This window comes from Rhineura floridana, chromosome 6 (genome assembly GCF_030035675.1).
Source record: "Rhineura floridana isolate rRhiFlo1 chromosome 6, rRhiFlo1.hap2, whole genome shotgun sequence".
In the NCBI taxonomy this organism is placed as follows: Eukaryota; Metazoa; Chordata; class Lepidosauria; order Squamata; family Rhineuridae; genus Rhineura; species Rhineura floridana.
In genome coordinates this window covers 49,166,546-49,193,157 of record NC_084485.1, presented here as the reverse complement: position 1 = coordinate 49,193,157, position 26,612 = coordinate 49,166,546, and the positions used below count along the sequence as shown (strand labels likewise).

The following is a 26,612-nucleotide window of genomic DNA, read 5'->3' as shown; positions in this document are numbered from 1 at the left end:
TGATGGTTTTGTACCCTGTGAAATCTATTCAAACCACCACTACTACATCCCCTATATTCTCTCATTTCCTCTTCTAAGATGTTCGTTGTCAACAAACATTAACAAATGTAGGTCACTATTAACCCTTTCCCCAAGATTTTCAAAACACAGCACTTGGTCCTCTTGCCCAAGCACCTTCTTGCAAACAGAACATTATACATTCAAATTCTAGGTTAATCTCATGGCCCTCTAATGCAGAGACATACTGATGTACTACACCAGAACACCTCAACAGAACGTCTTGATGCTGGTACTCCTTTTCAAAGAGATATATAAAACCCAAGGTTTTGTCACTATATAAGCAATACTCCTGTACAGAAGAGGCATAGAATAATTACAAATGAAATATATTGGTATTTTCCAGTGTCTAATAGAGATATTAGAATAGGATCTGGTTTAGACTCAGTGCTAAACTTTGGTTTAATGCTATGTGTATGAGCCTTGGGCTCATGTGCCCCCACCCCCAGCATGACCCCAAGGAGAATGGAATATTTACTTAGATTTTCAATTAGCTTAGGTTGTTACATCCAAAATTATGATTTATCTCAATGATGGTTTAGGGCAGGGTTGGCTAACCTGTGGTGCTGTATATGTTGTTGGACTCCCTGCTCTTAGAAGCCTCAGAGAGCATAGCCAATTGTCAGGGATGATGGAAGTTGTAGCCCAGGAACATCTGGGGAGCGGGCACACAGCTTAGCAACTGCTAGTTTCAGAAAACCAAACCAGTACCATAAACCATGGTTTGAAGTTACTTTGTTTCCCCAAATCATTGTTAAGACAGTTTGCCCCAGTTTGGACACAACAGTAAATCACAGTTAAGCTAAAAATGGAAACAAAAACCTCTAATCTCCTTGTGGGTACATCAGAAGAAGAGAGGGGGAACTCACAAGCTCAAGGCTCATTCCCATGATATCTAAACAATGCTTACAAAGCAATCTTTGAATGTATCTTGGAGATAATTTTTCAGACTGCTTACTATTAAGGATGCATATCACTAAGAAAACTTAAGAGAGAGATGAAAACTACAGTAGTTTTCCCAAATGGTATTTACCACTGCTCATTTTGGTGACTGAAAAGTGCAGAATGCATCTTCATTCTTAAATGGGAAACAGAAAGGGAATTATTCTTCCCTTCTGCTAGGTTGTGGGAGCAAACTCTTCCCCTCAGCATCCATGTGCAGCATATTGGTTTTTAAGGTACACCCCTATTTACAAAGATATGCTATAATGGTATTACACAGGAACAAAAGTCACTCAAAAAGATATAAGGAACTACAAATCATTGTCTCCAGGACCAGTGCAAGAGACTGCACTGCTTGAGGGGTCTGCACTGCTTGAAGTACTGGCCTTGACAGTCTCCCAGAGTTTTAACACCTGAATTCCTATTATTAATTCCATGTATAACTATATATATAAGAACATGCAACTATAACTCTTCTCAGATCATGTACTGAATGAATTGGAAAGAGAGTTACTTTCTAGATGTCACTTACTTTTTTGTCTAAATTCCGAGCTTCAACATCTATGGACACAACTCTAGTGTCTTTAATCTCTTCTGCAGAAATCTGAAAATTCAGGGGAAAGTAATATCAGTGTGGTTTTCAAAGTATTTTAACGTGAAGATTGCGTTGTTTGTAAAATTAAGTGTTTCAAACACACAAATTATAAATCAAGTACACAAAATTAATTTAACCAAAGGAGAAATATATGAAGCTAATATGTTCAAAATACATTCATGTGAAGCAGCAGTGTTCATTTTAGGGTTAACAAGTGTCCGGTTTTCATCCAGAGACTCCAGGTTTTTTTTGGGTCCTCTCCGGGTCTCTGGGTGTCTCACCTTAATCTCTGGACTCTTAGCTTTCATTTAAAAAAGATTATGCTTCTAAGTGGTCTGGTTCAAAAGATATAAACCAAAATGTCAGCTACCACCTCCCTGCATCTTCTGTTAGTACCGACTGCTCTAATCCCTGCCCTTTCAGGGTTTTAGCCAATAAGAGAAGTCAGGGTTGTGATTGACAAGATTTGTTGACCCCCCCAGGCAGTAGCTAAACTCAGGTTCCTTTTCCTGTTTGTCTCACATCGGGAATTCAGTAAATATATAGCTTTCAGCAACATAAAAGAGTACTTTCACTGTACAGGATTGGGACTTGCTTCTGAGTAAACATGCATAGGATTGCACTACAACAGAAGATCACAGCAGAATCTTGGTAGGCATAAAAGTGTACATGCAGGGTTTTCTTAATTACTTTTCAAATAATTTTTGAACAAAGTTTTAAAAAGTGTACATGCTGCCGTGTTATACTTTTCTAATTAAGTAGTCAAACAAGTTTAAATTGCACTGGAAGAGGATAATTTATTTGTCTTATTCATAACCTGTTTGAAAACCTTCCCAATATTAAGCTTTTCTGGGAGTAAAACACAATGCTAATTCCACATACCTGGGAGCTAATCCCATTGAATTCAGTAGGACTTACTTTTGAGTAGACGTGTTAGAACTGTGCTGAAAATCAATGGGACTTGCGCGTGAACATAGATAAGGATTGTGTTGTAAATCTTTCTGTCTTCCTCCAATTCTTTTTTTAAAAGCAGTTAGGCAAGGCTTACTTAGCTGTCACTGCTTTTACTTGGCAGGAAACTAATACTTTAAAAGAATGCTCTGCAATGGCCAACTGGTTTTGACAATAAACTATTATATGGGATGTGTGTATGGAGTCTTTCCAACAATCCTGTGAGGTAAGGTTGGAAACCAAGGCAGCTCACAACCAGAAATAAAGCCATTTAAAATCCAATAACCATAAAACAAGTATAAAACTTTTGCAAAACAGCTGAACGTGGCACAATTCTGAATTTTGGACTGGGTGAGTAAAGTTCCTCATCACTGAATTGCAGTCTTATGCATGCTTCCCTGTCTGAGTAAGCCCCACTGAATACATTGGGACTTACTTCTGAGTAAGCATGCATAGGATTGCACCTTGTGGTGGTCATGTTTTCACCCTGAGGGGCAGATTAAGCTGAGAGATGGCGCATAGCCCATGGTCACCCAGTAAACTTTGTATCTTATTTCTATTTTAAAATTTAATTAAAATGATCTATATGCAGGCAAATTTTAGGAAGTAATGCAGATCCACATAATACATTTAAAGCACATCCAACCCACATATAAAGACCATGACTTCCCCCAAAGAATCCTGGGAAGTGTAATTTCTCCCTTATAGTTATAGTTCCCACCACCCTTAACAAACTACAATTCCCAGGATTGTGGTGGGATTCATGTACTTTAAATGTATCATGTGGATCTGCCCTAGTATGCTGTGCATTCATTAGTGAAATGAAAAGAACAATTTTAAAAGATACTTTTTTAAACAGGGCTGTAGCTCAGGGGTAGGGCACATGCTTTGCATGTAAAGGTCCAAAATTCAATCTCTGCAAGAGGCTATTGCCAGGAATCCTGGAGAGCCACTGCTAGTTCATGTCAGCAGTACTGAGCTAGATGGTACCAAATGGCCTAACTCAGTATAAGAGGAAAGAGACCCAAGGAGCACAGTGACTCAGAAATTTATTTACAACATTTATATACTGTTTTATTGTAAAAAACCTCAAAGTGGTTTATAGAAGGAATTAAAACATTCAAAATAATAAAACCAACAATGAGTTAAAAACAGGAAAAAAATAACAGCTTCTACCTGCCTAGGTAGCCTTGCCTAAACAAAAATGTTTTTAGCAGGAGCCAAAATGAGTACAATGAAGGTGCCTGCCTAATGGAAATAGGCAGGGAGTTCCAAAGTGTAGGACCCTGACTGGTTGTGGGATACTGAGTTTTCTGTCTTACTCACAGAAATCTTGTTGTGGTTGGTATGATATTGCATTTAGGAAATCATCACTGTCTTTTCTATTTTCTTTTTCTATTTGCATTTCATTTACCACTGATCTTACTCCCTTACATCCATAGAAGCAACAACAATGGTTCCATGTGGTCAGCTCAACCCCCTTAAACCCAGTGATGATGCACCTTATTTGCATGATGGTTTGTTTCTTGCCCAATAGCAGTAAAAGAGAATTCACATACTGGGAAGTGTCGCTTCAATTGCTGTTGTTCCCAATCTACTGGCTGTGAAGGTAGACCAAACCATGTGTGTTTTCTCTCTCAATTATTACTCACTGGAATTGGGTTGGCTGTCAAAGTGAGTTTATAGCAGCCCACAGAGTAGTCAGGAAAGAGCAGAGAATCCTCTTAACTCTTACTCATTTCTCAAACCTCTCTCTGCAGTGAAAGGTCAAGTCTGTAAACAAGTTTGGAGCAGCCATGTTAAAAGGCAGGCAGGGCATTCCAGGTAGGGGGTTGCCAACCCTGCTTGGATATGGATATCATTGCAGAGGATTCCTAGTCAAGCCTTACTAACAGCACAATCCTAACAATATCTACCAAGAAGTAAGTCCTGATGAGTTCTATGGGGCTTAGTCCCTTAGTAAGTGTGTTTAGAATTGCAGCCTTCAGGGGCATCCATCTTTACTCTTGAGTGCTCCCATCTAACATCTCCACCACACTAGGCTTTCTTCCTACAACAGCCTTCTGGTTACTGGCCTGGCCTGAGGGCACTTAAACCCTTCTTGCCAGAAGCAAGTAGGCTAGATTAAATGTTCCTTACCCAGGATCTCTAAGCAGGTAAGAAGGAATGACCCTGTCACTTCAGTTGGACCTGGAAAGACCCTCATTTAGCTAAGATTTCTATCTTAACTTCCAATTTTTGACATCACTAGGGTCCACCCCATCACATCACCAGGGCACCCCATGACATCACCAGGGCACACCCCCTATGGCATCACTAAGATCTTCCCCTGAAATCTCAGGGTTTGGGATGCTTTTGACCTGGCAACCCTAATTCACTTCCTACGTACTTAACCCTCCTGTGCTAATGGGATTGCTGTGGACCCCAACAGCTGTTTGAATTACATGCAAAAAAAATTTGTTTTAAGCAAATTGAATCACTTCATACTACATGCATACACCAACAGTTATGACATTAGTTGTCCTGCGGCAATTAATTCCTCTCATCTTCTCATTTTTTTAAAAAAATATATGTTTAGCTATCAAGGGTCTGATTTAGCCCTGTTGAAATGAATGGGAAAGTGAAACTACAAAATGCCTAAGCTAACCGGAGCGCATTCTATCCTCAGCAGCTTCTCAAAATAGGACAGGGAAACCCTTAGCATTCTGCCTGTATGATAAATTTCATATCACTTATCTAAGTTTGTTTTTTAAAGAGGTCTGTATGTTCCTGCATACACAAGAAGATTTATTACAAAGGGATAACAGGGTCTGTTGGGTGCCAGGAGTAAGTTTCATCCTAGGGTTAATTCTGCTCCAAGATGGCTTTTTCCTGACACATGAGTTAACACTGTCATACTGTGGGACTACCCTTGAGATTGGTCCAGAAGTTGCAGTTGGTGCAAAATGCAGCGGTGAGACTATTCACTGGGGCAGGGTATTGCCAACATGTCACCCTGCTGGCGAAAGAATTGCACTGGCTACCTATTAGCTACCGGGCTAAGTTCAAGGTTCTAGTTTTAGTGTACAAAGCTTGGGATCAGGAGACCTGAAAGACTGTCTTATCCCTTATATACCCAGTCAATCACTACACTCTGCAAGTGAGGGCCTCCTGCAGATACCATCTTATCAGGAGGTCTTTTCCACACAACACAGGAAGCAGACCTTTACTGCAGTGGCACCTGCCCTTTGGAATTCCCTCCCCTTAAATATTAGACTCTGTTACCTTTTTGGTGCCTACTGAAGACCTTCCTCTTTCAACAAGCCTGTCATGGCCCCCTCAGAGGACTCATCTGAGAAGGAAGAGGAATGGGAAACCACAGACCCAGGAGAGGGGACAAGCAGGGAGACAGCCCAGGACCCTTCACCAGACCAGAGACAAGCTCCTGAGGGAGCCTGCCTGTCAGAATCAGGAAGCGAATAGGAGGCTGCCTCTTCCTCAGCAGAGAGAAGACACTAACACGTGTTGCAGCAACAAAGGCAATCAGCGCAATTAAGAAGCAGGAGAGCTCGAAAAAACACAGGCTGATTGGAAGCACCTGGCCAGCATGCAGAGTACAAAAGGCTGGAAGGAAAGGGAGACTCCTTGCTAGAGTCAACGTCAAGCCTTACTGCAGACATTACTCCAGCTCTCCTGTTAAACCTGTGCCTTGAATCCTGCCCTGCCTGATCGGATCTCTTGGTTTCTGGACATTTGGACTCCCCTTAAGGACTTCTCTGGCTCCTCCTTTGGCGCTTCCCAAATGGTAAAACATGCTGGCTGACTCCCTGGTTCATCCTGCCTGGCAGATTTATGGTCTGGCCTTATCTGTTCGTTAGCTGCATGCCTCTGTGAACCCCCGCGTTTGACAAAGCCTTTTAAACAGAGACCTTATCCCAGTTTGCGTCTGTGTTGGAATTGCTTTTTAATATGTTGTTTAAAAAATAGATGTTTTAAAGCTTTTAAACATGTTTTTAATGGTTGTTTTGTTTTAATATATTTTAAAGTCTGTTTTTATGATCTGTTGAAGTGTTTTTAGTGCTTTTGTTTGCTGCCCTGGGCTCCTACTGAGAGAAAGGGAGGGATATAAATCTAGTAAAATAAATAAACTTAAAACATTGATTTATTTTAAACTGTTTTTAATAATGTATTTTGTATTGTTGTGATCCACCCTGGAACCGACTGGTGATGGGCAGGTAGTAAATTTAACAACAATAATTTGTAAAGTTATTTTTGGGGGAAAACAGCAGACTTTATTAAGCTGTTGTGATTATTTATTTATTTTATTTGTTAAATTTTTATACCGCCCCACTAGCATAGCTCTCTGGGCGGTGTACAACAAAGAAATACAAATATATACAATAAAATCCCATAATAAAATACAACAACAATATAAGAGAGTAAGAAAACTAAAAACAGTTACAGCACATGTTAAAACTAGATTAAGTTAGATTAAAATGCCTTGGAAAAGAGGAAGGTTTTGACTTGGCGCCGAAAAGATAGTAACGTCGGCACCAAGCGCACCTCATCAGGGAGACTGTTCCACAGTTCGGGGGCCACCACTGAGAAGGCCCTAGTTCTTGTTACCACCCTCCGAGCTTCTCTATGAGTCGGAACTCAGAGGAGGGCCTTCGATGTAGAATGTAGTGTACGGGCAGGTTCATATCGGGAGAGGCGTTCCAGCAGGTATTGTGGTCCCGCGCCGTATAAGGCTTTATAGGTTAAAACCAGCACTTTGAATCTGGCCCAGAAGCATATTGGAAGCCAGTGCAAGCGAGCCAGAACAGATACATTGGCCCACTTCCATTATATACTACGAGCCCAGTATTTTCACCTAGGCATTTTTTGGTTTCTGATTCGTTTTCTCTTCTGCTATGAGCCAGTATTTCACCTTTTCTCCTTCAGAGATTCTTGATAGTCCAATGAATAATTTAAATTAACATTGTCAGGTCCAATTTATTTTAACAGTGTTTGTATCAAACTGTGTCTTTTATAGTGTGATGCTAAAAAAAAATCTGTTTTTTTCTGTTAAAACTGGAATCATTTTGAAATCAATCATAAGTTTTATTTCCAGCTAGGATTTTAAAGGGTTCCCAAAAGCAGATCTTGTAAAAAAAAAGTGGTGCAGGAAGCTTAAACAAGCCAGAAATGAGTTTCTTACCGTAACAGTGCCCTTTCCTGCAGGCTTTCCTTTCTTCAGCAATAAAGGCTGAATAAGTGTTTTACTTGACACAATCTGAAGATAAATGAAAGCTATATATACATTATAAAAGTCACATAAAGTGATATATTCTACCCTATGAGGTTTTATATTGCTAATCTGAGCTTCATTAGCCATTCCCAATATAAAGTTATGTGCATCTCCAGAACAAACCTGAAGGCAGAAATTTAATTGCCAACAAGAAGCCTTTTAACGTGTTGTCAACATAATAGACATTTTTACCACAGACATCAGTGATAGCAATCCATTGTAACATTTACATACAGTGAAATTTTATTGATTCCCCAAACCATTTGAGAAGATACATATCAATGTATTTATAAAAGCGCCATGAGAAATAGATTTTAACTTTTATTTAAACATTTGAATCTTTAGCCTTTCCCTGAAGCGTCAGGATGCATTGTTTAAAATTACAGACCAAACACAGTAAGGATCAAGTAAAGTCACAGACCAATATACTAAAAGGTTACATCACTCAGCCTACCTCCAAGGCAGGAACTACATGTTATGGCTGACAAGCTTTTACCACCCACAGCAGTCCCTTATCTTCTCCTCCTTGTTCCCCTTTACCGCATGACATTAATCTATTACAAGCTGCCCTGCCCCCATTTCATTTGCTACCACCTGTGAGAATGGGGAAACTTGTATTGCCAAGCTATGCCACACATTCTGAATTACTGACCCTTCAAGTCGATTATGACTTATGGCGACCCTACAAATAGGGTTTTCATGGTAAGCGGTATTCAGAGGTAGTTTTACCATTGCCTTCCTCTGAGGCTGAGAGGCAGTGACTGGCCCAAGGTCACCCAGTGAGCTTCATGGCTATGTGGGGATTCGAACCCTGGTCTCCCAGGTCGTAGTCCAACACCTTAACCCAGCCTTTCCCAACCAGTGTGCCTCCAGATGTTGTTGGACCACAACTCCCATCTTTCCTGACTATTGGCAATGCTAGCTGATGCTGATGTTAGTTGTGGTCCAACAACATCTGGAGGCACACTGGTTGGGAAAGGCTGCCTTAACCACTACACCAGGGGTGATCACTCCGTGGCTTTCCAGATGTTGCTGAACTACAGCTCCCATCAGTCTCAGCCAACACAGCTCATGGTCTGGGATGATGGGAGCTGTAGTCCAGCAGCATCTGGAGAGTCACGGAGTGGCCACCCCTGCACTACACTGAGAGTTTCCATACATTAGCCATGTCAATGACTTCTTCAAGCCTACTGGTGGGAATGAGAATAACACTGTAATGAAAGTATTTTCATATGCAGCAATCACAATGAAGTAGACAAGTTAACTAGTTTTAGAAATGTAAGACTGACAGCCATTGTCAAGCACCTCCCCCCCAAAAAAGATGAAAGTACCCTTAATTTAAAGTTTCTGGTACATTAGCTCCTCTTTTCATTTATGTAACTAAAAAAATCAAAATAAAATTGTACAACTAACTCGTACTTTATTACTGTATTACACAGCATTTGGCAATACTTGTTTTTTAGTACCTGCCCCAAGGTGCACTCAGCCCCTCCAAGATAGTCATCATCGTTTAAGTCATATGATTTGTTATCAATGTCGTATATACCAAATTTCAGTTTCTGAACTTTCTCAAAATAATAATCAATCAGCAGCTTCTTAGAAAATTGAGGATTCTGGCAATTCTTTATTTTTTCAGTTCGATCCAACTGTAACAACACAACAAGAAAGGGAAAAATCTTGCTTAACACTCACATGCTTTAACAGAAAACTAGAGGTGTGATCCATCCAAAAATAGATACTTTCTAAGTCCTCCTGATTTCAGTGGGAAAGATTTAAGCACATTCTTAAAAATCTCTCTCTCTCTCTGAAACCACTGGGAATAAAGCTGTTGATTAAAGGCATGATCTAGTGAAAGTTATGCAATTTTAAGTGTTTAGCTTTGGCTGCATCTCCACATCAGGCTGGAAAAGACTCTTGCTTGAACCTCTAGAGAGCCACTGCCAGTCAGTGATGATAATACAGAACTAGATGAACCAATGGTCTGATCTGGTATAAGGCAGCAGGCCCGGTGCCAAAGGCCAGCCAGGTTGGTCCCTGAAAGAGGGCCCCTGAAGGGAGGGTGGTGCTCCCGTTCCACGGCAGTGTCAGGTCATGCAACCCAATGCTGCCGTGGATTGCAAAGAGGAAGCTCCAAGGCATCCCCTCATACAGACAGTGTGGGCTTCAATATGCCTGCCTGCGCGTCCCATCTACCTCTCCCGTCAGTGTGAACTCTGTGCACACTCCACACATATGCTGCCATCACCCAAGATGGTGGTGAAGGCTTCCCTAAGGGTCTGATGCGCCACCACCATCTTGGTTGCTAGCAGGCATATGTGCTATGCATGCACATTTTTCACACAGTGCAAGAGGTAGGTGGAACATGCAGGCAGGTTTATTAATCCCACACCACTTGCAGCGGGAAGGGATGTTGAGCTAAGGCGCCATAGGCCCAGGGCAGGCTGGCGCCCAAGGGCCTAGTATTGCCTGGTGACAGCCCTATAAGGCAGCTTCCTATGTAATACTCCTTTGTGGCTGCACATGGCAGGGGAAATTGTTCAGGGATGCAAATCTTTCAAACTTATCTTCTAATTCAGGTCCAAAGTAAAACACTGATGCTCTTTTCCTGTAGGTATGAGTCATAAACTGTTCTGGTTCACATGTAACACAAACTGACATAGTTTGAACAAGCAAGGATGCAGGTACACAGGGCAAAAATCACAGCTTCTTTGCTCCTTCCCAGTCTTGTTCCTGTTGTGCTACCCAGAGCTAAGCCATAGTTTGATTTACCATTCTGTGTGAACCTGGGCTCATGATTTGTCTTGCTCCAAACCAACCATAAGCTGTAACCCAAGGTTTCTTCTTGGTTTGTTGCTCAGGGCTTGTATGGAGGAGACAAACCATGAGGCTGGGTTCACATGTAACAGTAAGCTAAACCATGGCTAAGTTGGGACAGGGTGGCAGCAGGAGGACTGGGGGAGAAGCAAAGCTGCTGCAAATGTTGCTCTGTGTACCCACATGCTTGCTTGATCATGCTTAGCACTACATGTGAACTGGGCTAGTATGTAGTCTTTAAAATGAAACAGTCTACATTTTCTACAAAAATACTGCCTTCGATCTTTCCATTTTTTATTTGGCAGAAATTACTGAACTTTCCAGTATGTGCAGAAGTTACACAAGTTAACAAAAGTTGTAGACAGCCATGGTTGTTCGTTATAAAAAAATTCTACAAGCCACAGAAAAGTAATAGTTTTGTTAGGAACAACCAAAATGTCAAAGTTGTGAAAAGGCTTTTGATTTCTCCTGAACTCTTTTTCAGGCTGGATGTTGAGCAAAAGAGGAGTGGAGGGTGAGGAAACAGCTGGACATGATGTTATCTTTGGGACAACTATAGATGTATTGTCTTCAAATGCAACTTCAAGGAGTAGCACTGAAGTGATTTAATATCATAATGCAACTTTCAACATTACAAATGAAGAGTATATTTGAAGCCAAAAGCCAACGAAAAGCCACAAGAAATGAATTAGCAAGAAATACCAAATTCAATTAAGACTAAAATATTTGATAAACACTGAAAAGCTTGTGCTAAGTAAAAGCCCTGTAATTTAAAAAATGGAATGAGCAAATAAAAAGATTTTGTGGTCATTTAGATAATTTACTTTTTAAACGTGCAAAGCATGCATCCTTAGAATTAATTTTATCAAAATTAAATCTCCAAATATATTTAGAACCAATGCATGCCAACAGGCTTTGCCAACGTCTGACATGTTTCTAAGTACTACAAACAATTCCTTACTTCACTCCATTGGTCTTCACCAACATTTTGAAGCAAGACACAAAGCGGATCCGATTTTGAGCCAACATCTTTATCAAGCAGATTGTCACAGGATATGGACAGTTCCACCTTTGTCACACAGTGAGCCATCTGTAAACAGAGTGAAAGCAGAATGCTTATTAAGTGATTAAGTTCATGATAAAAAAGAATGTTCATAGAATCATGACTAATCTACAGAATATGTCTTGTGCAAATTTCAGTAGTTTCCTAATATTTTCTTAGGACTGCTGCATATCCTCCGGTCATAATGGACCATATAACTGAACACAGTAAGGCCCCGCTTTATGGTGCTTCACTTTACGGCGCTTTGTTAATGCTGCGGTCTCAATTAGATGCAATTAGACTAAAGCCCCACTCATACGGCACTTGTTCCGTTTTTACGGCAGTTTTTGGGCATTGCGGGCCATTCTATTAAATGAGTTTCACTTTTCAGCAGTTTTTGCTTTTCAGCGGGGGTCCGGAACATAACCAGCCGTATGAGTGGGGCCCTACTGTACAATAAAAAAGTAATCCTCAAAAGCCTACTTTAAAGTTATCTACTCCCGAAGAACGATTTGGCCAAATGTTATTTAATACCATAGTTACTTCATATAGCAAAGTTAAAAAAAAATCTACTTAAAAACTAGCATGAAAACTACACATAATTACAATTTTCATATGCACTGTTCACATGTATGTTTTGCTGCAAGAACATGCAGTGCAACACAGAAATGGACCAAATGCCAAACATGAAAAACTGCATATTGTTTTCATGCTAATTCCTACACCAAACTGCTTTCATATACAAAATAAGAGAAACTGCTCTAGTTTTTTTAAAATATACCAACTAGCAAACATTCAAACCACATAGTTCATTAGTGTTCTATTTTAATGTAAATATTTCAAAATGCATCAACAGTCCCAAATCAGCAAGAATAAGACCCCAGATATAGCAGTAGTTCGATATTACAACACCACTTGGAAATACGCAGTAGAAATCACTACTGTGCACTCCCAAAAGTGCTAATGTTAATTGTGAACTGGCCCCAATTCACCTAGGCCACATTCACATTATACATTTATTTCACTATTATTTCACTTTAAACAGTAATGGTTTTCCCCAAAGAAGCTTGTTTATTAAGGCTGCTGAGAGTTGTTAGGAAAGTCCTATTCTTTTCACAGAGCTACAATTCAAAGTTGATAAAAATTAATACTTTTTAAAAAAAAAATGATTTTTTTTTAGTTAAATTGGGTTTTTTAAAATTTAAAACGGATTTCAAAATTTTCTTAAAACAATTAATAAAAAAGAGCCTTGGTCCAAGATACCATTATGAATACTAATTATACCACTTCCAATTATATTCTACAAATATGTTAACAATTTATGAAGATGGGATTAGTTCTATTATGCAGGTGTGAAGTGCACTCTTTGCCTCTCTAAGTGCAAAGATAGAGAAGGTCTATGAATAGAGAATTTGGGGAGATGAAGTAGATCTGAACAAGGAGGAAACCACTGAAGTGGTAATCCAGCTTTTACCAGCAGTAGCCTCTTCTGCAGGTGTAGAGATTATTTTTTCTTCATTTGGACCAATTCATTCTAAACTGAGAAATATTGGGAACTAAAAAAGCAAGAAAGCTTGTATTTCTTTTCCAGACAATGAACAAGGATGACAAAGGTGAAGAAGACTGAGTTAATTCTACCATGCAGTATTTTCTCATGTTGACTCAGCTGAAATTGCCTAAATTTTATTTTTTAAAGAACTTTAAATTTATCTAAAAATTGAAATAGTTAACAATTCAAAATCCATGTGCATGTTTTGTCAATGTTGTTGTTTGTTGAAGAAGAAAAATAACCAGAAGAATAAACAATCTTATTAGTACAATTTAAAAGCCTATTTGGTAGTGGTGATTCTGGCACATCATGACAAAAATACCATAATTAATTGAACAGTTGGAGCTGCTTCATCTCCTGAATGACTTCACAAGTTCATTCTGCTTTAGTACTAATGTGACCAAATTATCATCCCAGGTCTTGATGAAAATTAATCTGAAAACAATTCAGAATAATTGCTTAGTGTGTACCTATATTGTAATGAAACCTACATCTCTGAATATGTATTAAGGTTATATTAAGCAATAATGTACTAAAAATGATTAAATCATCTTAAACTGTGATTTAAATAATTAAAACTGAGTCCTTCAGAGAAGCGATTTAAATCATGATTTAAATCAAATCAACCCTGCTACAATTCCCAGAGTTCCCTGGGAAGAAGGACTGATTGTTAAGGCACTCTGAGAATTATAGCTCTTTGATAGGAATAGGAATTTTCTAACAAGTCTCAGCACCCTTAACCAACTACATTCCCCAGGATTCTTTGGGGAAAGCTATTACTACTTAAAGTGGAATAAGTGTATGGTGTAAATGTGGCCCTACTCACAATTGCTTCCCCCAGGAATTCGGCATTTCTAGCCACCTATCCAGACACTGCATCACAGTTTCAGGACAAATGTCTGTTCTGAATAAACAAACTCAAATGGACTACATACTGAAATCTGCCAACACATTAAAATATGGATGTATGCATAATTTGGCTTCAGAAAACCTTCAAACCCATTCCTGCAGTTTTCCAGCTTCACAAAATACATAAGGAAAAATCTCTGTACTGCTAAGCACTGCACATAAATGAAGGTTTACAAGATTACTTTGAATTGGCCAGAGATATTTAACGTAGGTAAAACAGCCTTTTTTAAAAGAGACTATTATACAACATACTACAATAAACTGTAACACAAAAGTTATGCTAATCTCATTTTTAATGTTATAACAAGCATTTTCAGTAAACGAGGTCACCTTAGACTATTAGTAGTTTGTCAGAGGGATTCAAGTGCATACTGGAAATTTAGGTTTGTGCAATTATTAAAGCACTCTGTTGCTCTAGTACAACAAATCTACTACAAGAAACAAACAGATCACAGATTCTGTGGTTAGAAAAATGACAGGAAAGTGCACTGAGAAGTATGGGATGAATGAATAACAGGAAGACAGACATATATCTCTACACAAACAAATCAGAAAGAATGCTGACTGCTGTGTAACTACCCCGCAAAAAAATCAAAATGAATGCTCAACAAAGACCAGGCATAGTCTAACCTCCATTTAAGCAATGGGCAAGCAAATCAGAATGGAATGCTCAACAGGTTGTCTGAAGAAGCCCTTGATTGTTCCAATACAGAAAAACAGAATGTTTCAACAGATTATTATCCCGTTTTTGAAGAAAACTGTTTTATAGAAAGATACTTTAGTCACAGAATTGTGAACCTTAATTCATTATTAGACAATAACAAAAAAAGCTATTGTTTGTTATGTGCCTTCAAGATGATTATGACTTATGGGGACCCTATGAATCAGCGACCTCCAATAGTATCTGTCATGAACCACCCTGTTCAGATCTTGTATGTTCAGCTCTGTGGCTTCTTTTATGGAATCAATCCACCTCTTTTTCTACTTCCTTGTTTTCCCCCAGCATTACTGTCTTTTCTAGCGAATCAAAAAACAGCTATACAATGAGGGAAATCAGATGTCATGTTAGCAGTTCTCCACATCTTTTTTTTTTCAGGACTTCTAATGTGATATCTGAATTGAGTCATTTTTAAAAGAAGTACATCTTCCTTAAAACGTGGATTAATTTCAGCAAAAGACTATTTGCCTCAGACTTGCATCTACCCAGTAAAATAATGTGGACACATGATCTTAACATGAACTGTCTGCTTGAATATCAGCCAGTTTACATAAGAGAGCCTGCACTAACATGCTGGCCACAATTTATACTAATTATGGAACATAGAACAGTTGGAAATCCACTAAGATGCAGACATAACTTACTGTATATTCTATGAACTCTCCTGTTTTTTATTGTTATATTTGAAAAATGAAAAAAGTAAAAAAGATGCAGACTAAAAATAAACTGCAAGTAGCACACACAGAGAAAATGTTTCAAAGATTCTAGTAAACACTAAGGACAGTACTAAGGAACCTACAATTCAAGTATTGGCTGGCTGATTCATACCAATGTGAATTCAGCTCCCACACGCTGCTCTTTGGCCTTTACTGCCTCCTTAGGTTGCCACACACAATGCTGAGGTGACAACAGAAGCCAGAGGAGGCCAAAAACTCCCTTTGTTTAGCAGGCACAATAGAGGTTAAACCTTGCCAGAGATTAAACTTCGTTAGCTGCATACACACCCTACATTTAAAGGACATTCGCTCAAAGAATCCTGGGAACTGTCATTTACCCCTAACAGGGCTACAGCACCCTTACCAAACTATCATTTCATGGATTCATTTCAGTCAGATTTCAGGCCTGGTGTTGGCACAGAAACAGCCTTGGTCGCCCTGTATGATGACCTCTGTCGGGAGAGAGACAGGGGGAGTGTGACTCTGTTGATTCTCCTTGATCTCTCAGCGGCTTTCATTACCATCAACCATGGTATCCTTCTGGGAAGACGGGCTGAGTTGGGAGTGGGAGGGACTGCATGGCGGTGGTTCCGCTCCTACTGGTGTGTTGGCTCCAGAAGGTGGTGCTTGGGAAACATTGCTCAGCACCCTGGACTCTCCAGCATGGGGTTCAGCAGAGGTCAGTTCTGTCCCTCACGCTGTTCAACATCTACATGAAACCATTGGGTGCAGTCATATGGAGCTTTGGAGTGCGTTGCTATCAGAATGCTGATGACACGCAGCTCTATTTCTTCTTTTCATCTTCAGATGAGGCTGTCAATGTGCTGAACACTGGTTGCAACAATGGACTGGATGAGGGCTAATAAACTGAGGCTCAATCCAGACAAGGCTGAGATGCTGCTAGTGGGTGGTCCTACTGACCAGATGGTGGATGTCCAACCTGTCCTGCATGGGGTTGCACTCCCCCCAACAAAGCAGGTTTGTAGCTTGGGGGTTCTCCTAGAATCATCTCTGTCACTTGAGGCTCAGGTAGCCTCGGTGGCACGGAGTGCCTTCTACCAACTTCGGTTGGTGGCCCAGCTACACCCCTATCTGAACAGGGATAACCTGGTTTCAATTGTTCATGCTCTGGTAACCTCCAGGTTAGATTACTGCAATGCGCTCTTCATGGGGCTGCCTTTGAAGACGGTTCAGAAACTGCAGGTTTTGCAAAATGCAGCGGCCAGATTGGTAACAGGGACCAGACAGTTCGAACATATAAAAGCGATTCTGGCCCGCTTGCATTGGCTGCCTGTATGTTTCCGAGCTCGATTCAAGGTGCTGATTTTAACCTATAAAGCCTTACACGGCTTAAGACCACAATACCTGATGGAACACCTCTCCCGACACAAACCCACCGGTACACTACGTTCAACATCAAAAAGGCCCTCCTCCAGGTGCCTACTCAGAGGGAAGCTCGGGGGATGGCAACAAGGGAGAGGGTCTTCTCAGTGGTGGCCCCCAAATTATGGAATGATCTTTTCGACGAGGTGCGCCTGGCACCAACACTGTTACCTTTTTGGTGCCAGGTCAAGACTTTCCTCTTCGCCCAGGCATTTTAGCATGTGTTTTTAAATTGCTTTTTTAAAATGTATTTTTCAATTTGTGTATTTGTTTTTAATGTTTTTAACTGTTGTAAACTGCCCAGAGAGTTTCGGCTATGGGGCGGTATACAAATGCATTAAATAAATAAATAAATAAAATAATTTGCTGGATTCGGGGGGGGGAGTCATGGGCTTTAAATGAATGGTGAGTATGCAGCTAACAAAGTCTCTTGTCTTTAGCTGCAGTTCCCTCCAGGTCCACTTCCTCCTTGTCAATAGGACATTTCCCCTGCTGCAAGATTTTGCACCATCACACTTTCACCTTGGCTGCTTCTTTTCTTTTCTAACTTGAACTCCACGTCTTATTCATTGGGTTCCAGTCCACTGCCAACTTTGTTACATGACCTTTAGCTTCCCTGTTCTTTGGCCAGTCTCCCCAGCACTCCTACTGCTCTGCCCCACCCACAGCCCTTCCCTATCACATTAGGGCTTTTCTCTCTCATTAATTGACTCTTGCCATAATTCTCTGTCTTCTTTATCCTTTTTGTTAAACATCCTTTATCTACCTTGCCCCCAGATTTCCGCTTTTCAAAACTTTCCCTACTCTGCACCCTTCCTTCAACCACCTTGTCCTGGGACTGCTGTTCCTTAGCTGATCTATCTTCTGGGACCTCATCTAAGTTCTCAGGACACCCCATTAAGGTGCTTCTTCTTCTTACACCTGAGAGACTTTAATCACAACCAAACCAACATTTCCTTTTTAGAAGCTGAACTGCTTGCATTTTTGTTTGATAACTTTAATCCCTGAGTAGCTGTGAAACGTTCATGAACTTTCTGTGCCACACCAGTTCAACCTAACGGCATCAGAGGCTTCACTGACACAATGTAACACAGATTTGGCAAGAAATATACCTGTTCATGACACACACATATGAACAGATTGAGCTAACATTGAGAGACCAAATCCTTGCAACAAGACACTAGAGATCAGTGCACACATCTTCTAAGAAAACAAAAGCACTGTTATTCACTATGTTCCTGATTTCCAATATTATTTTACAGAGAAGTGTATACTCCTAATTCTCTATATTTCTGATCCAATACTGACATAGGCTCACATCCATGAGAAAGTATGTTGCTTTAGAAGAGCATCATTAGCATAAGAAGGGCCTTACAGTTCGAGACCCAGCCTTGCAGTTAGAGGGCTATGATGGTCATATCATTCAGGGGAAATAAAAGTTTGGGTGAGCTGGGAGTAGGGATGAGTTAGATGTTGAGGGGACTAGCATCTGAGAGATTAATGGGAAGCAGACACCAAGCAGGATGCTAGGACTGAGTGAACCACACAACAGCATTAAAGGAGGTGGGGAGACAGTAAGGGCAGTGTCTGCACTGGTTCCAGTTTTTTTTGGAGGGGGCTCAAAGTGCCCTCTGGTGGACCCCCTCAGTCAGCAAGTCCCTGTGGGTTTACAGGGCAGCCACAGTACTATAATCACGACCAGGTGGCTTAAACCTGCAATTTAAATTTCCCACAATGTCCCAGAGACTACACCAGGGGCATTGTTGGAAATTAAAAATACATCTCCAAGCCTTTCAACATAGGAGGCCCACCAGTAGTGAGTCCTATTGGTAAGCTGGGCCCCCAGGAGCTTCCCAAGGATGTGCTATGCTGATGCCTGACCTGTTCAGTGTGGTTAATATCTTTTCTCCTTACCTGTAATTATATGGGTGTGGAAAGAGGTGGGGAAGGGAGGACAATGAGTTGATCACTTGCCAGAAAAACTAGTGGAACCCAGATGGTTTTATTTTAAAAAGAGACCTGGCTTATAGCCAGCCTCTCATCACTTTGGAATATACAGGTCTTTTCCACTGCTCCTGTCTTCATGTTACAACTTTTGATGGAGGCTGTTAACATCACATGCCCCTGGGCAGGTGTCATGGAGAGGCTAGTTGAAATACTTGAAATAATCACAAAAAAATCCAGATTAGTTGGAAGATGAGCAGGAACAGATGTGGTCCTGCTTCAGACTCTAATGAAACAGAAACTATAGACCCAAGCATCTCTTTAGCTGATGTCAAAAGAGATATTGTGGAGACCCTATTTAGACTTCTCAAACTCACTGCAAAGAATGAGGAGGCAGCTTGCTTTACCACATCAAGAGGGTGGCAGGGCAACCAGATAGTCTCAGGAATAGTTAGCATCTATTTTGACTCCATTTTTGACAGGATACTCTCAGACTCTCTATAGAGGACTGCCACCTCACAGATCTGACCTGCACCACGTAAATATAAATGAGGAAAACCACTGCTCATTATTTCATTCTTCATGCTTCCTTTCTCTTGTAGCTCATCCTTCACATGTTGCCTCTGTAGCTAGAAAGAGTCAGGACAGAACCAGCAGACGCTGTTCCAACTACCAGATCAGAATATCCCAAAGAAAAGGAGATCTGTACATGTCCTGTGCTTCTTCTTTGGGCAACACAGGACACTTTGAACAAGATGCCCACTCAGAGAATATGACTATGCCCACACTACTTATGGAAAGGTCATGGAGCAGATATCTGGGCCTGACATGCAGATCTCTCTGAACAGTCTATAGCCCAACAGATATGAGGCCCTACTAAATTCAGGGATTAAATAATAGTTATGGAATGGAAACTTAAATGGTGACAGATTATTCTAGTTTCAGAGCCTCAACTTAGTTCAGAACTCTTCCCTTGGAAGAGTAGAAGGGGAAGACTCCTCCCTCTCATAGCAGGATCATAAGGCAATTCATCTAAAAGCATATGCCTTGGCAGAACATAGCCACTGTGTTCCTCCATAAATTTCCCTGTGTACATCACACTACAGTGATTCCAAGAGAATCTGCAGTCCCTTGCAGTTAATCAAGTTTTTAATTTATTTTTTAACTGAATATTTTCAATGTTGGACTACGACCTGGGAGACCTGGGTTCGAATCCCCACACAGCCATGAAGCTCACTGGGTGACCTTGGGCCAGTCACTGCCTCTCAGCCTCAGAGGAAGGTGATGGTAAAGCACCTCTGAATACCGCTTACCATTAACACCCTATTCATAGGGTTGCCATAAGCCAGAATCGACTTGAAGGCAGTCCATTTCCATTTCAACAAAAAGATATACACAGCAGTTAACCAAGCTTACAAGGGTTGCAATGTTTCCATTCTCTGCTCCCTTTAAAGAAATGTTAGCTACTCTCTCAATGGTGCTGCTAGAAGGAAGTAGCCTACAATTCACCTAGATCAGGGCATGGGCACACATCAGACTTATGAATCTTTGTGTTGATGTTTTTTATTAGAACCCCAAGATGCACAAACCAGAGCCTGATGCAAAAGAAACACTTAGAATTAAAGAATGACTTGCTGTACTAGATGACAGCTTCCTGAATCCTGTCTAGCCCACATGGCAGATAGTTGTCCCTGAACAGTACTATCCTTTAAGCCAGCCTTTGCCAACCTGGTGCCCTCCAGATGTTTTAGATCCAAATTCTCTTCAGCCCCAGCCATGCTGGTAAGGGGGCTGATGGGAGCTATAGTCCAAAATGCCTGGAGGATACTAGGTTGGCAAATGCTGCTTTAAATATTACAAGCTGGTCATGAAAGTCACTGCCAGGCAGATCGCTTTGGATATAAGCTTGTATTTAATGAAGTCATCCTGTTCATGCAAGGACTTCCTCCTGTGCAACATACCATCCCCTCCCTCTCCTCTATCCACCTCTCCCAAATCTGCTCCAGAAGGCTGAGGGAACCCTGATTTGGGGCTGTGAGGGGGGAGGAGAGGGAAGGTAAATCCTTATGTGAACAGCGCAACTCATAATACTGTGTCCTTTTACAATGCTTTTTTCTGGCCATGCATAAACCAGGATGTAGCCCTTCACCAGAGGTTCCACCTGTCCCAGTAAGGTTATGCAGATAAAGCCCCCTACAACTTCTACCTGTGTTGAGCATTCCACTTGAACATTTTACAATGCACTTTTTAGGTCTTTTTCATTGGCTGTATAAAGGGCATATTGGTGATGTGAGATTATGCCATTTGCTACTCTGAGGCATTTCCACATAATGAGAGCCCTAGGAGTCACACTACTGTTAGTGAATCCTTTCTGCCTGGATTGGAAAACCTCTGTCACTCCATCTGCTTTAATATCACCATTACAGAGTCTTATAAGAATTGAGCTATTCTCAGCCTGACTACCATCCCCAAATAGATGGAACATGGGAAGTGGCCTTATTCCAAATCATAGCAATCAGCTCAGTATAGTCTACACTGACTGACAGCAGTACCGACATTCCCAGTTCTACCTGGAGGTGCTGGAGATTGTAACTGGGATCTTCTGCATGCAAAGCTGATACTCTACCATTGAGCTACACCTCTTCCTCCTTAATGGTTTGGTCAAGTGCTTTAATAAAACCCTTGTGTCTCAATTACTGGGGATAATTATTGATCCTGCATAATTTGCTTTTCAGGCAGCCCCACAGGTCTCCGGAATTATCACCTTCATTCCTTCCATAGCTCATTATTTTCCATACAGGAATTATGAAACCTAGCAAACACTAAAACCTCAGATACAGAAATTAGTACAGTGTTTGCAGACTGTGTTGAGTTTGTATTGGTTGTAGGGTTCAGATCAGAAAAGGTACTATGATAAGGCAGGACAGCATACTTTTTGCCCTAGGGACAAGGATTAATAAGCCTAAGGTTGTCCTCAGATACCTGAAGTATTTTCACTGAATTTGCTGCCAGCCTGGCATGAGAACAGCACTTCTTTGAATTCACCTGGAAAAAAAGATGATTTCACCAGGGGACACAAGTTGAATTTCAGTTTCCAGGTAACAGGGATAATGCACAGGCTAAAGTGGCAGTGTGCAGAAAGAGTTTGCAGCCCCATTTATGCAAGTCCTCAGCACAACTTCTATAATCCAACACTACAATGTCACTCCTGAGAAGGTGGCAATGAAACCACTACTCAACAGAACGTAGGATGCAGCATATAAGGAGTTGCAAGACATGTTGAATTGGAGAACTAAGGAATTATGGTGGAGCCTTATATTGGTCCCCAAGCCTAATGGCTCATTTTGGATTGATGGAAATTGCTGGCAAGTAAATGCTTATCCCATGCTTCATGTTGTGACAGGTTAGGTGAAGCTTATTTTTATCCACATTTGTTCCACATCAATAAAAGCCTTAAGAACATAAGGATCCCAGATATATGATCTGAAGGTACATGGGGCCACCACCTTGCTGAAGCTAAACAGGTCTGGGCCTGGTCAGTTCCTAGATGGGAGACCACCTGAGAACCATATATATGGTACCTCAAGTTCCTTGATAAGAGAAAGGCAGGATATAAATATAATAAAATTAACAAATAAGAAGAGCCCTAATGGATTAGACCAAAGGGCATCTAGTCCAGCATCCTATTCACACAGCCAACCAGATTCCTATAGGAAACACACAAGCAGGCCTTTGGCCTCTACTACTTTGCAGCATATGCTAAACAACTGTTTAGAATCAGTGTGATGGGGAACATCTGTGTCAAGTAAATGCAAGTAATAATGGATGAGAGTTGCAATCCAAGGCATGGAAGTGTCCTATTGATTATACTTGGAATTGTTACACTTTTATTGCTGTCTCCTTTGGAAACAAAGGTCTTTATTCCCCTTTTGATAGTTTGTAAGCCACTCTGATGCCAAAAGGTGGAATAAGAACTAAAATAAATTAAGTTGTTTGCCAATCTTGCTGTAACATAAAGCCACCTCAGAAATGAGTTACATCCATACTATGAGAATACAACAATACACCCTAAGTTTTAGGTAAGCAAACAAAACACTTCCTCAGAGGACTTCAATCTGAATGCCGATACATACTGAATTGCTGTCCACATAATTATTAGCATATAACATCAACGGAACACAAAAAATGGTTACATTTGATGGTGATATTATGTGTTGCATGGTCAAGGTCTGTTCACAGACTTACTCCAGACTTGTTTCAGGAGGTTTACATACATGCTAATATAAAGCCATTAACAGATTCTTCTTTGGGCTTAAAGCGCTTATTATACAGCCACGAGAGTGGCTGTATACTATAGCCAGCGGGGATTTTTCACATTCCGCAATGTTAAATTGAAAATACCCCCCATGCCATTCTGATGCTTCCCATAAGCTCATTTCAAAACAAAACCTTACATAACTTATAGTCCTGAACTCAGAAACGCTTGCTTAACAACCCTGTCAATTTTCATGGCGATACACAAAACAGTCAGAGAGAATAGACAGTTCAAAGTGTAAAAAGAGAGAGAAAAACCTCAGAGCCCTTTTGGACTTTTTTCTCCGAGAGTTCTCATAATCTGTTGAAATTCATTAAAGACCAGCCATGTTCACAGAGTACCTGTAATCGTAATACTGACCTTGCCCCATACTCTGACCTTCACCTGCTGCAGTTTAAAAGTTTAAAAAATGCCTGACTGATTTTCAATTAATTTAAGAAATTTTGGCTGGGACCCAATGATAACGCGGAGCATGCTCAGAGTTCTAAAAGCCTCACAGCTGCTGGGCTTGGCTAATCAGGGAGCCACACCCACATCAGACTTTGATCTCACATGAGACAGTCATGTCTTCCCTCAGAGAATCCTGGGAAGTGTAGTTTGTGAAGGGTGCTAAGAGACTCCTATTCCTCTGAGAGAATGGTTTAACAGTCAACCACTCTGATTGAAGGTCTGTGAGGGGAACAGGGCATCTCCTAGCAACTCTCAGCACCCTTCACTAACTACACTTCCCAGGATTCTTTGAGAAAAGCCATGACTGTCCAAAGTGAAATAAAGGCCTGGTGTGGATGTGGCCAGGGAAAGCTTTGGTTTAAATTTGGGTGGGAGGCTACATGTGTCTGCTGTAGAATAAAAAGGTGGGGGAAAGCCTGAAAAAGAATGATTCTGTTTACAATGTTTTCCTTTTGGAAAGGAAAGGGGCTTCCCTTCTGCCCAGTGCCCACCCACCCAATCTCCTCCCCTCCCACTCCCTGCCCCTTCCCTGGGTCAGTGTTGGACTATGACCTGGGAGACCAGGGTTCGAATCCCCATACAGCCATGAAGGTGACTAGGTGACCTTGGGCCAGTCACTGCCTCTTAGCCTCAGAGAAAGGCAATGGTGAAATCACCTCTGAATACCGTTTACCATGAAAACCCTATTCAAAGGGTCGCAATAGGTGGGGATTGACTTGAAGGCAGTCCATTTTTATTTTCAAACATGATTGCATAGAAATAAATCCCACTGAACTAAAAAAATATGCAAATGATCAAACCCGCCCTCCCTTCTCCTTCCTCCTATCCCCTCCTCGTGCCCCTTCCCTCCCCCTTCCTTTGCCCCTCACTCCCCATCCCCTTCCAATCCTTTCTTTCCCCTTCCCCCTCCTCCCCATGGTCAGTTTTACCTAACTTAAACATGATTGCACGGACGTAAATACCATTGAACTCTATAAGCATGCAAATGATCAAACCTGCCCTCCCCTCCACCTTCCTTTGCCCCCCCCTCCAATATGCTCCTTCCTACTCCCACTCCTCCTCCCCCATGGTCAGTGTTTCCTATCCTCACCAAGATCGCATAGGAGTAAATCCCATTGAAAATAAGCATGCAAATAATCAGACCTGCTTTTCCCCTCTCCTCTCCCTGCCTCCTCCCCTGCCCACTCCAGCCCTCCCTCCCTCCCCCCCCCGGTCAGTTTTACCTATCCTAAGCATGATTGCACAGGAGTAAATCGCACTAAATTTAATAAACATGCAAATGATCAAGCCTGTCCTTCTCCTCCCCTCCCCATCCTGCCTGCTCCCCTCCCAGTCCTCCCCTCTGCATTTCCTCCCCTCCCTCCCCCTCCTCCTCCCCTCCCCATCCTCTGTGGTCAGTTTCACCTATCCTAAGCATGATTGCAGGGGAGTAAATCCCACTGAACTCAATAAGCATGCAAATGATCCATCCATTCTCAGCAAACTTGGACAGGATCCCATTTCTTACCTCCTGGATTAAAAAGCAGGGAAATTCACTAATAGGCAAAAAACCTTGCGGTTTAAGAATGTACCTATAGCCAACAGATATTTCTATCAAACTTTAAAAAGCAGGGAAATTGGGCAGCTATAGTGAATGCACCAGGGGAGCAGGAGACCTGACCTCCTCTCTGAGATATTGTACTGCCCTACAAATTGGTCAAAATGCAAACACCATTTGGGTTGGTCTTCACAGTCCAATCCACTTGCTGTGTAGCTTGGAAGAATTTTGTAACGTGCCTCTGAGCATATGGTGAGTGGTGGCAACACCTGCAATCAACCCAAATAATAGAAAGAAGACACACTGTGCTGATCTTGTTTTAGCAGGGAGGAAGCAACATTATTAAGACAGTTGATATAGTTCAGATGGTCACTTTGAATATGTCTGATTTCTTTTGCAATTGTAGTGAAGTTTCCTATAGGAAATCATTTTCTTTTGTTTGTATTTCTGTGAATATGTGAAGTACAGCAACTCTTTGCAAAATTTATACTAAAAAAACTCCAAACATAATTGTGGAATAATGGCACTGACTTCTGCAGAATAGTCTCCAGTGGACCTCAGGAGTGTCTCAATTTGCACAAGATAAAACAGTGGGAGGTGAAATATATTCTAGCAAAATGCTAGGTGTGCTCTATGTTTTTAATTGACTGTGCCCACCTTGCCTTAAATGAAGTGGTTTAAACATAGCAGGCTGAAAATACGCATCCTCTTTTTTCCAACAGCTAGGGTCATTGCTGAAGTAGCAACATATTGGAATCAGTCTGATTTTTCATCAAACTGCAGGTCCAAATTCCACTGTTAATGCACCCAGAATAGAAATAGAACATAACCTCCAATTTGAAACACAAAAGGCTGTCTTCACCATCATATGACACTGACCAACAAAAAGGCTTTGAAATTAATAAAAATAAATTTGACAGAGATTTCTGGGATGAATAATGAGGGAAATAATATTTTCTAGTGCAGATTCTCTGTAGAAACATTAATAACACAGGAAAGAAGCAAAGTAAGAAGAGCAGCAGCAAACATACAAAAATATAATTCTCTATCTTTGGAGATGGCAAGCGTTGCCACCACTCACCATATGCTCAGAGGCACATGTTACCAAATTCTTCCAAGCTACACAGGAAGTGGATTGGACTGTGAAGACCAACCCAAATGGTGTTTGCATTTTGACAATTTGTAGGGCAGTACAATATCTCAGATAGAAGTTCAGGTCTCCTGCTCCCCTGGTGCATTCACTATAGTTGCCCAATTTCCCTGCTTTTTAAAGTTTGATAGAAATAGCTGTGGGCTATAGGTACATTCTTAAACCGCAAGGTTTTTTGCCTATTAGTGAATAGCTATGTGTTTCTTACACTGCAAAATAATGAATTTACGCTCTGCTTTACCTATCACTTTGCTAAAGTTAATTTATATCT

General features: G+C 41.0%; 1 protein-coding gene across 7 annotated transcripts in view; it reads right to left on the bottom strand.

Annotated features, from left to right (window-relative positions):
- LOC133387280 (RNA-binding protein 12-like) overlaps window positions 1-26,612 on the bottom strand; it is an 80,062-nt gene that overhangs the window by 21,270 nt on the left and 32,180 nt on the right. For all 7 annotated transcript variants that reach the window (XM_061631754.1, XM_061631752.1, XM_061631747.1 and 4 more), the window contains 4 exons: window positions 11,590-11,718; window positions 9,281-9,460; window positions 7,725-7,799; window positions 1,532-1,603 (listed from right to left, as the gene is read on the bottom strand). In XM_061631754.1, coding sequence (XP_061487738.1) covers window positions 1,532-1,603; window positions 7,725-7,799; window positions 9,281-9,460; window positions 11,590-11,718 — 456 coding nt within the window. The remainder of the gene's footprint in view (window positions 1-1,531; window positions 1,604-7,724; window positions 7,800-9,280; window positions 9,461-11,589; window positions 11,719-26,612) is intronic.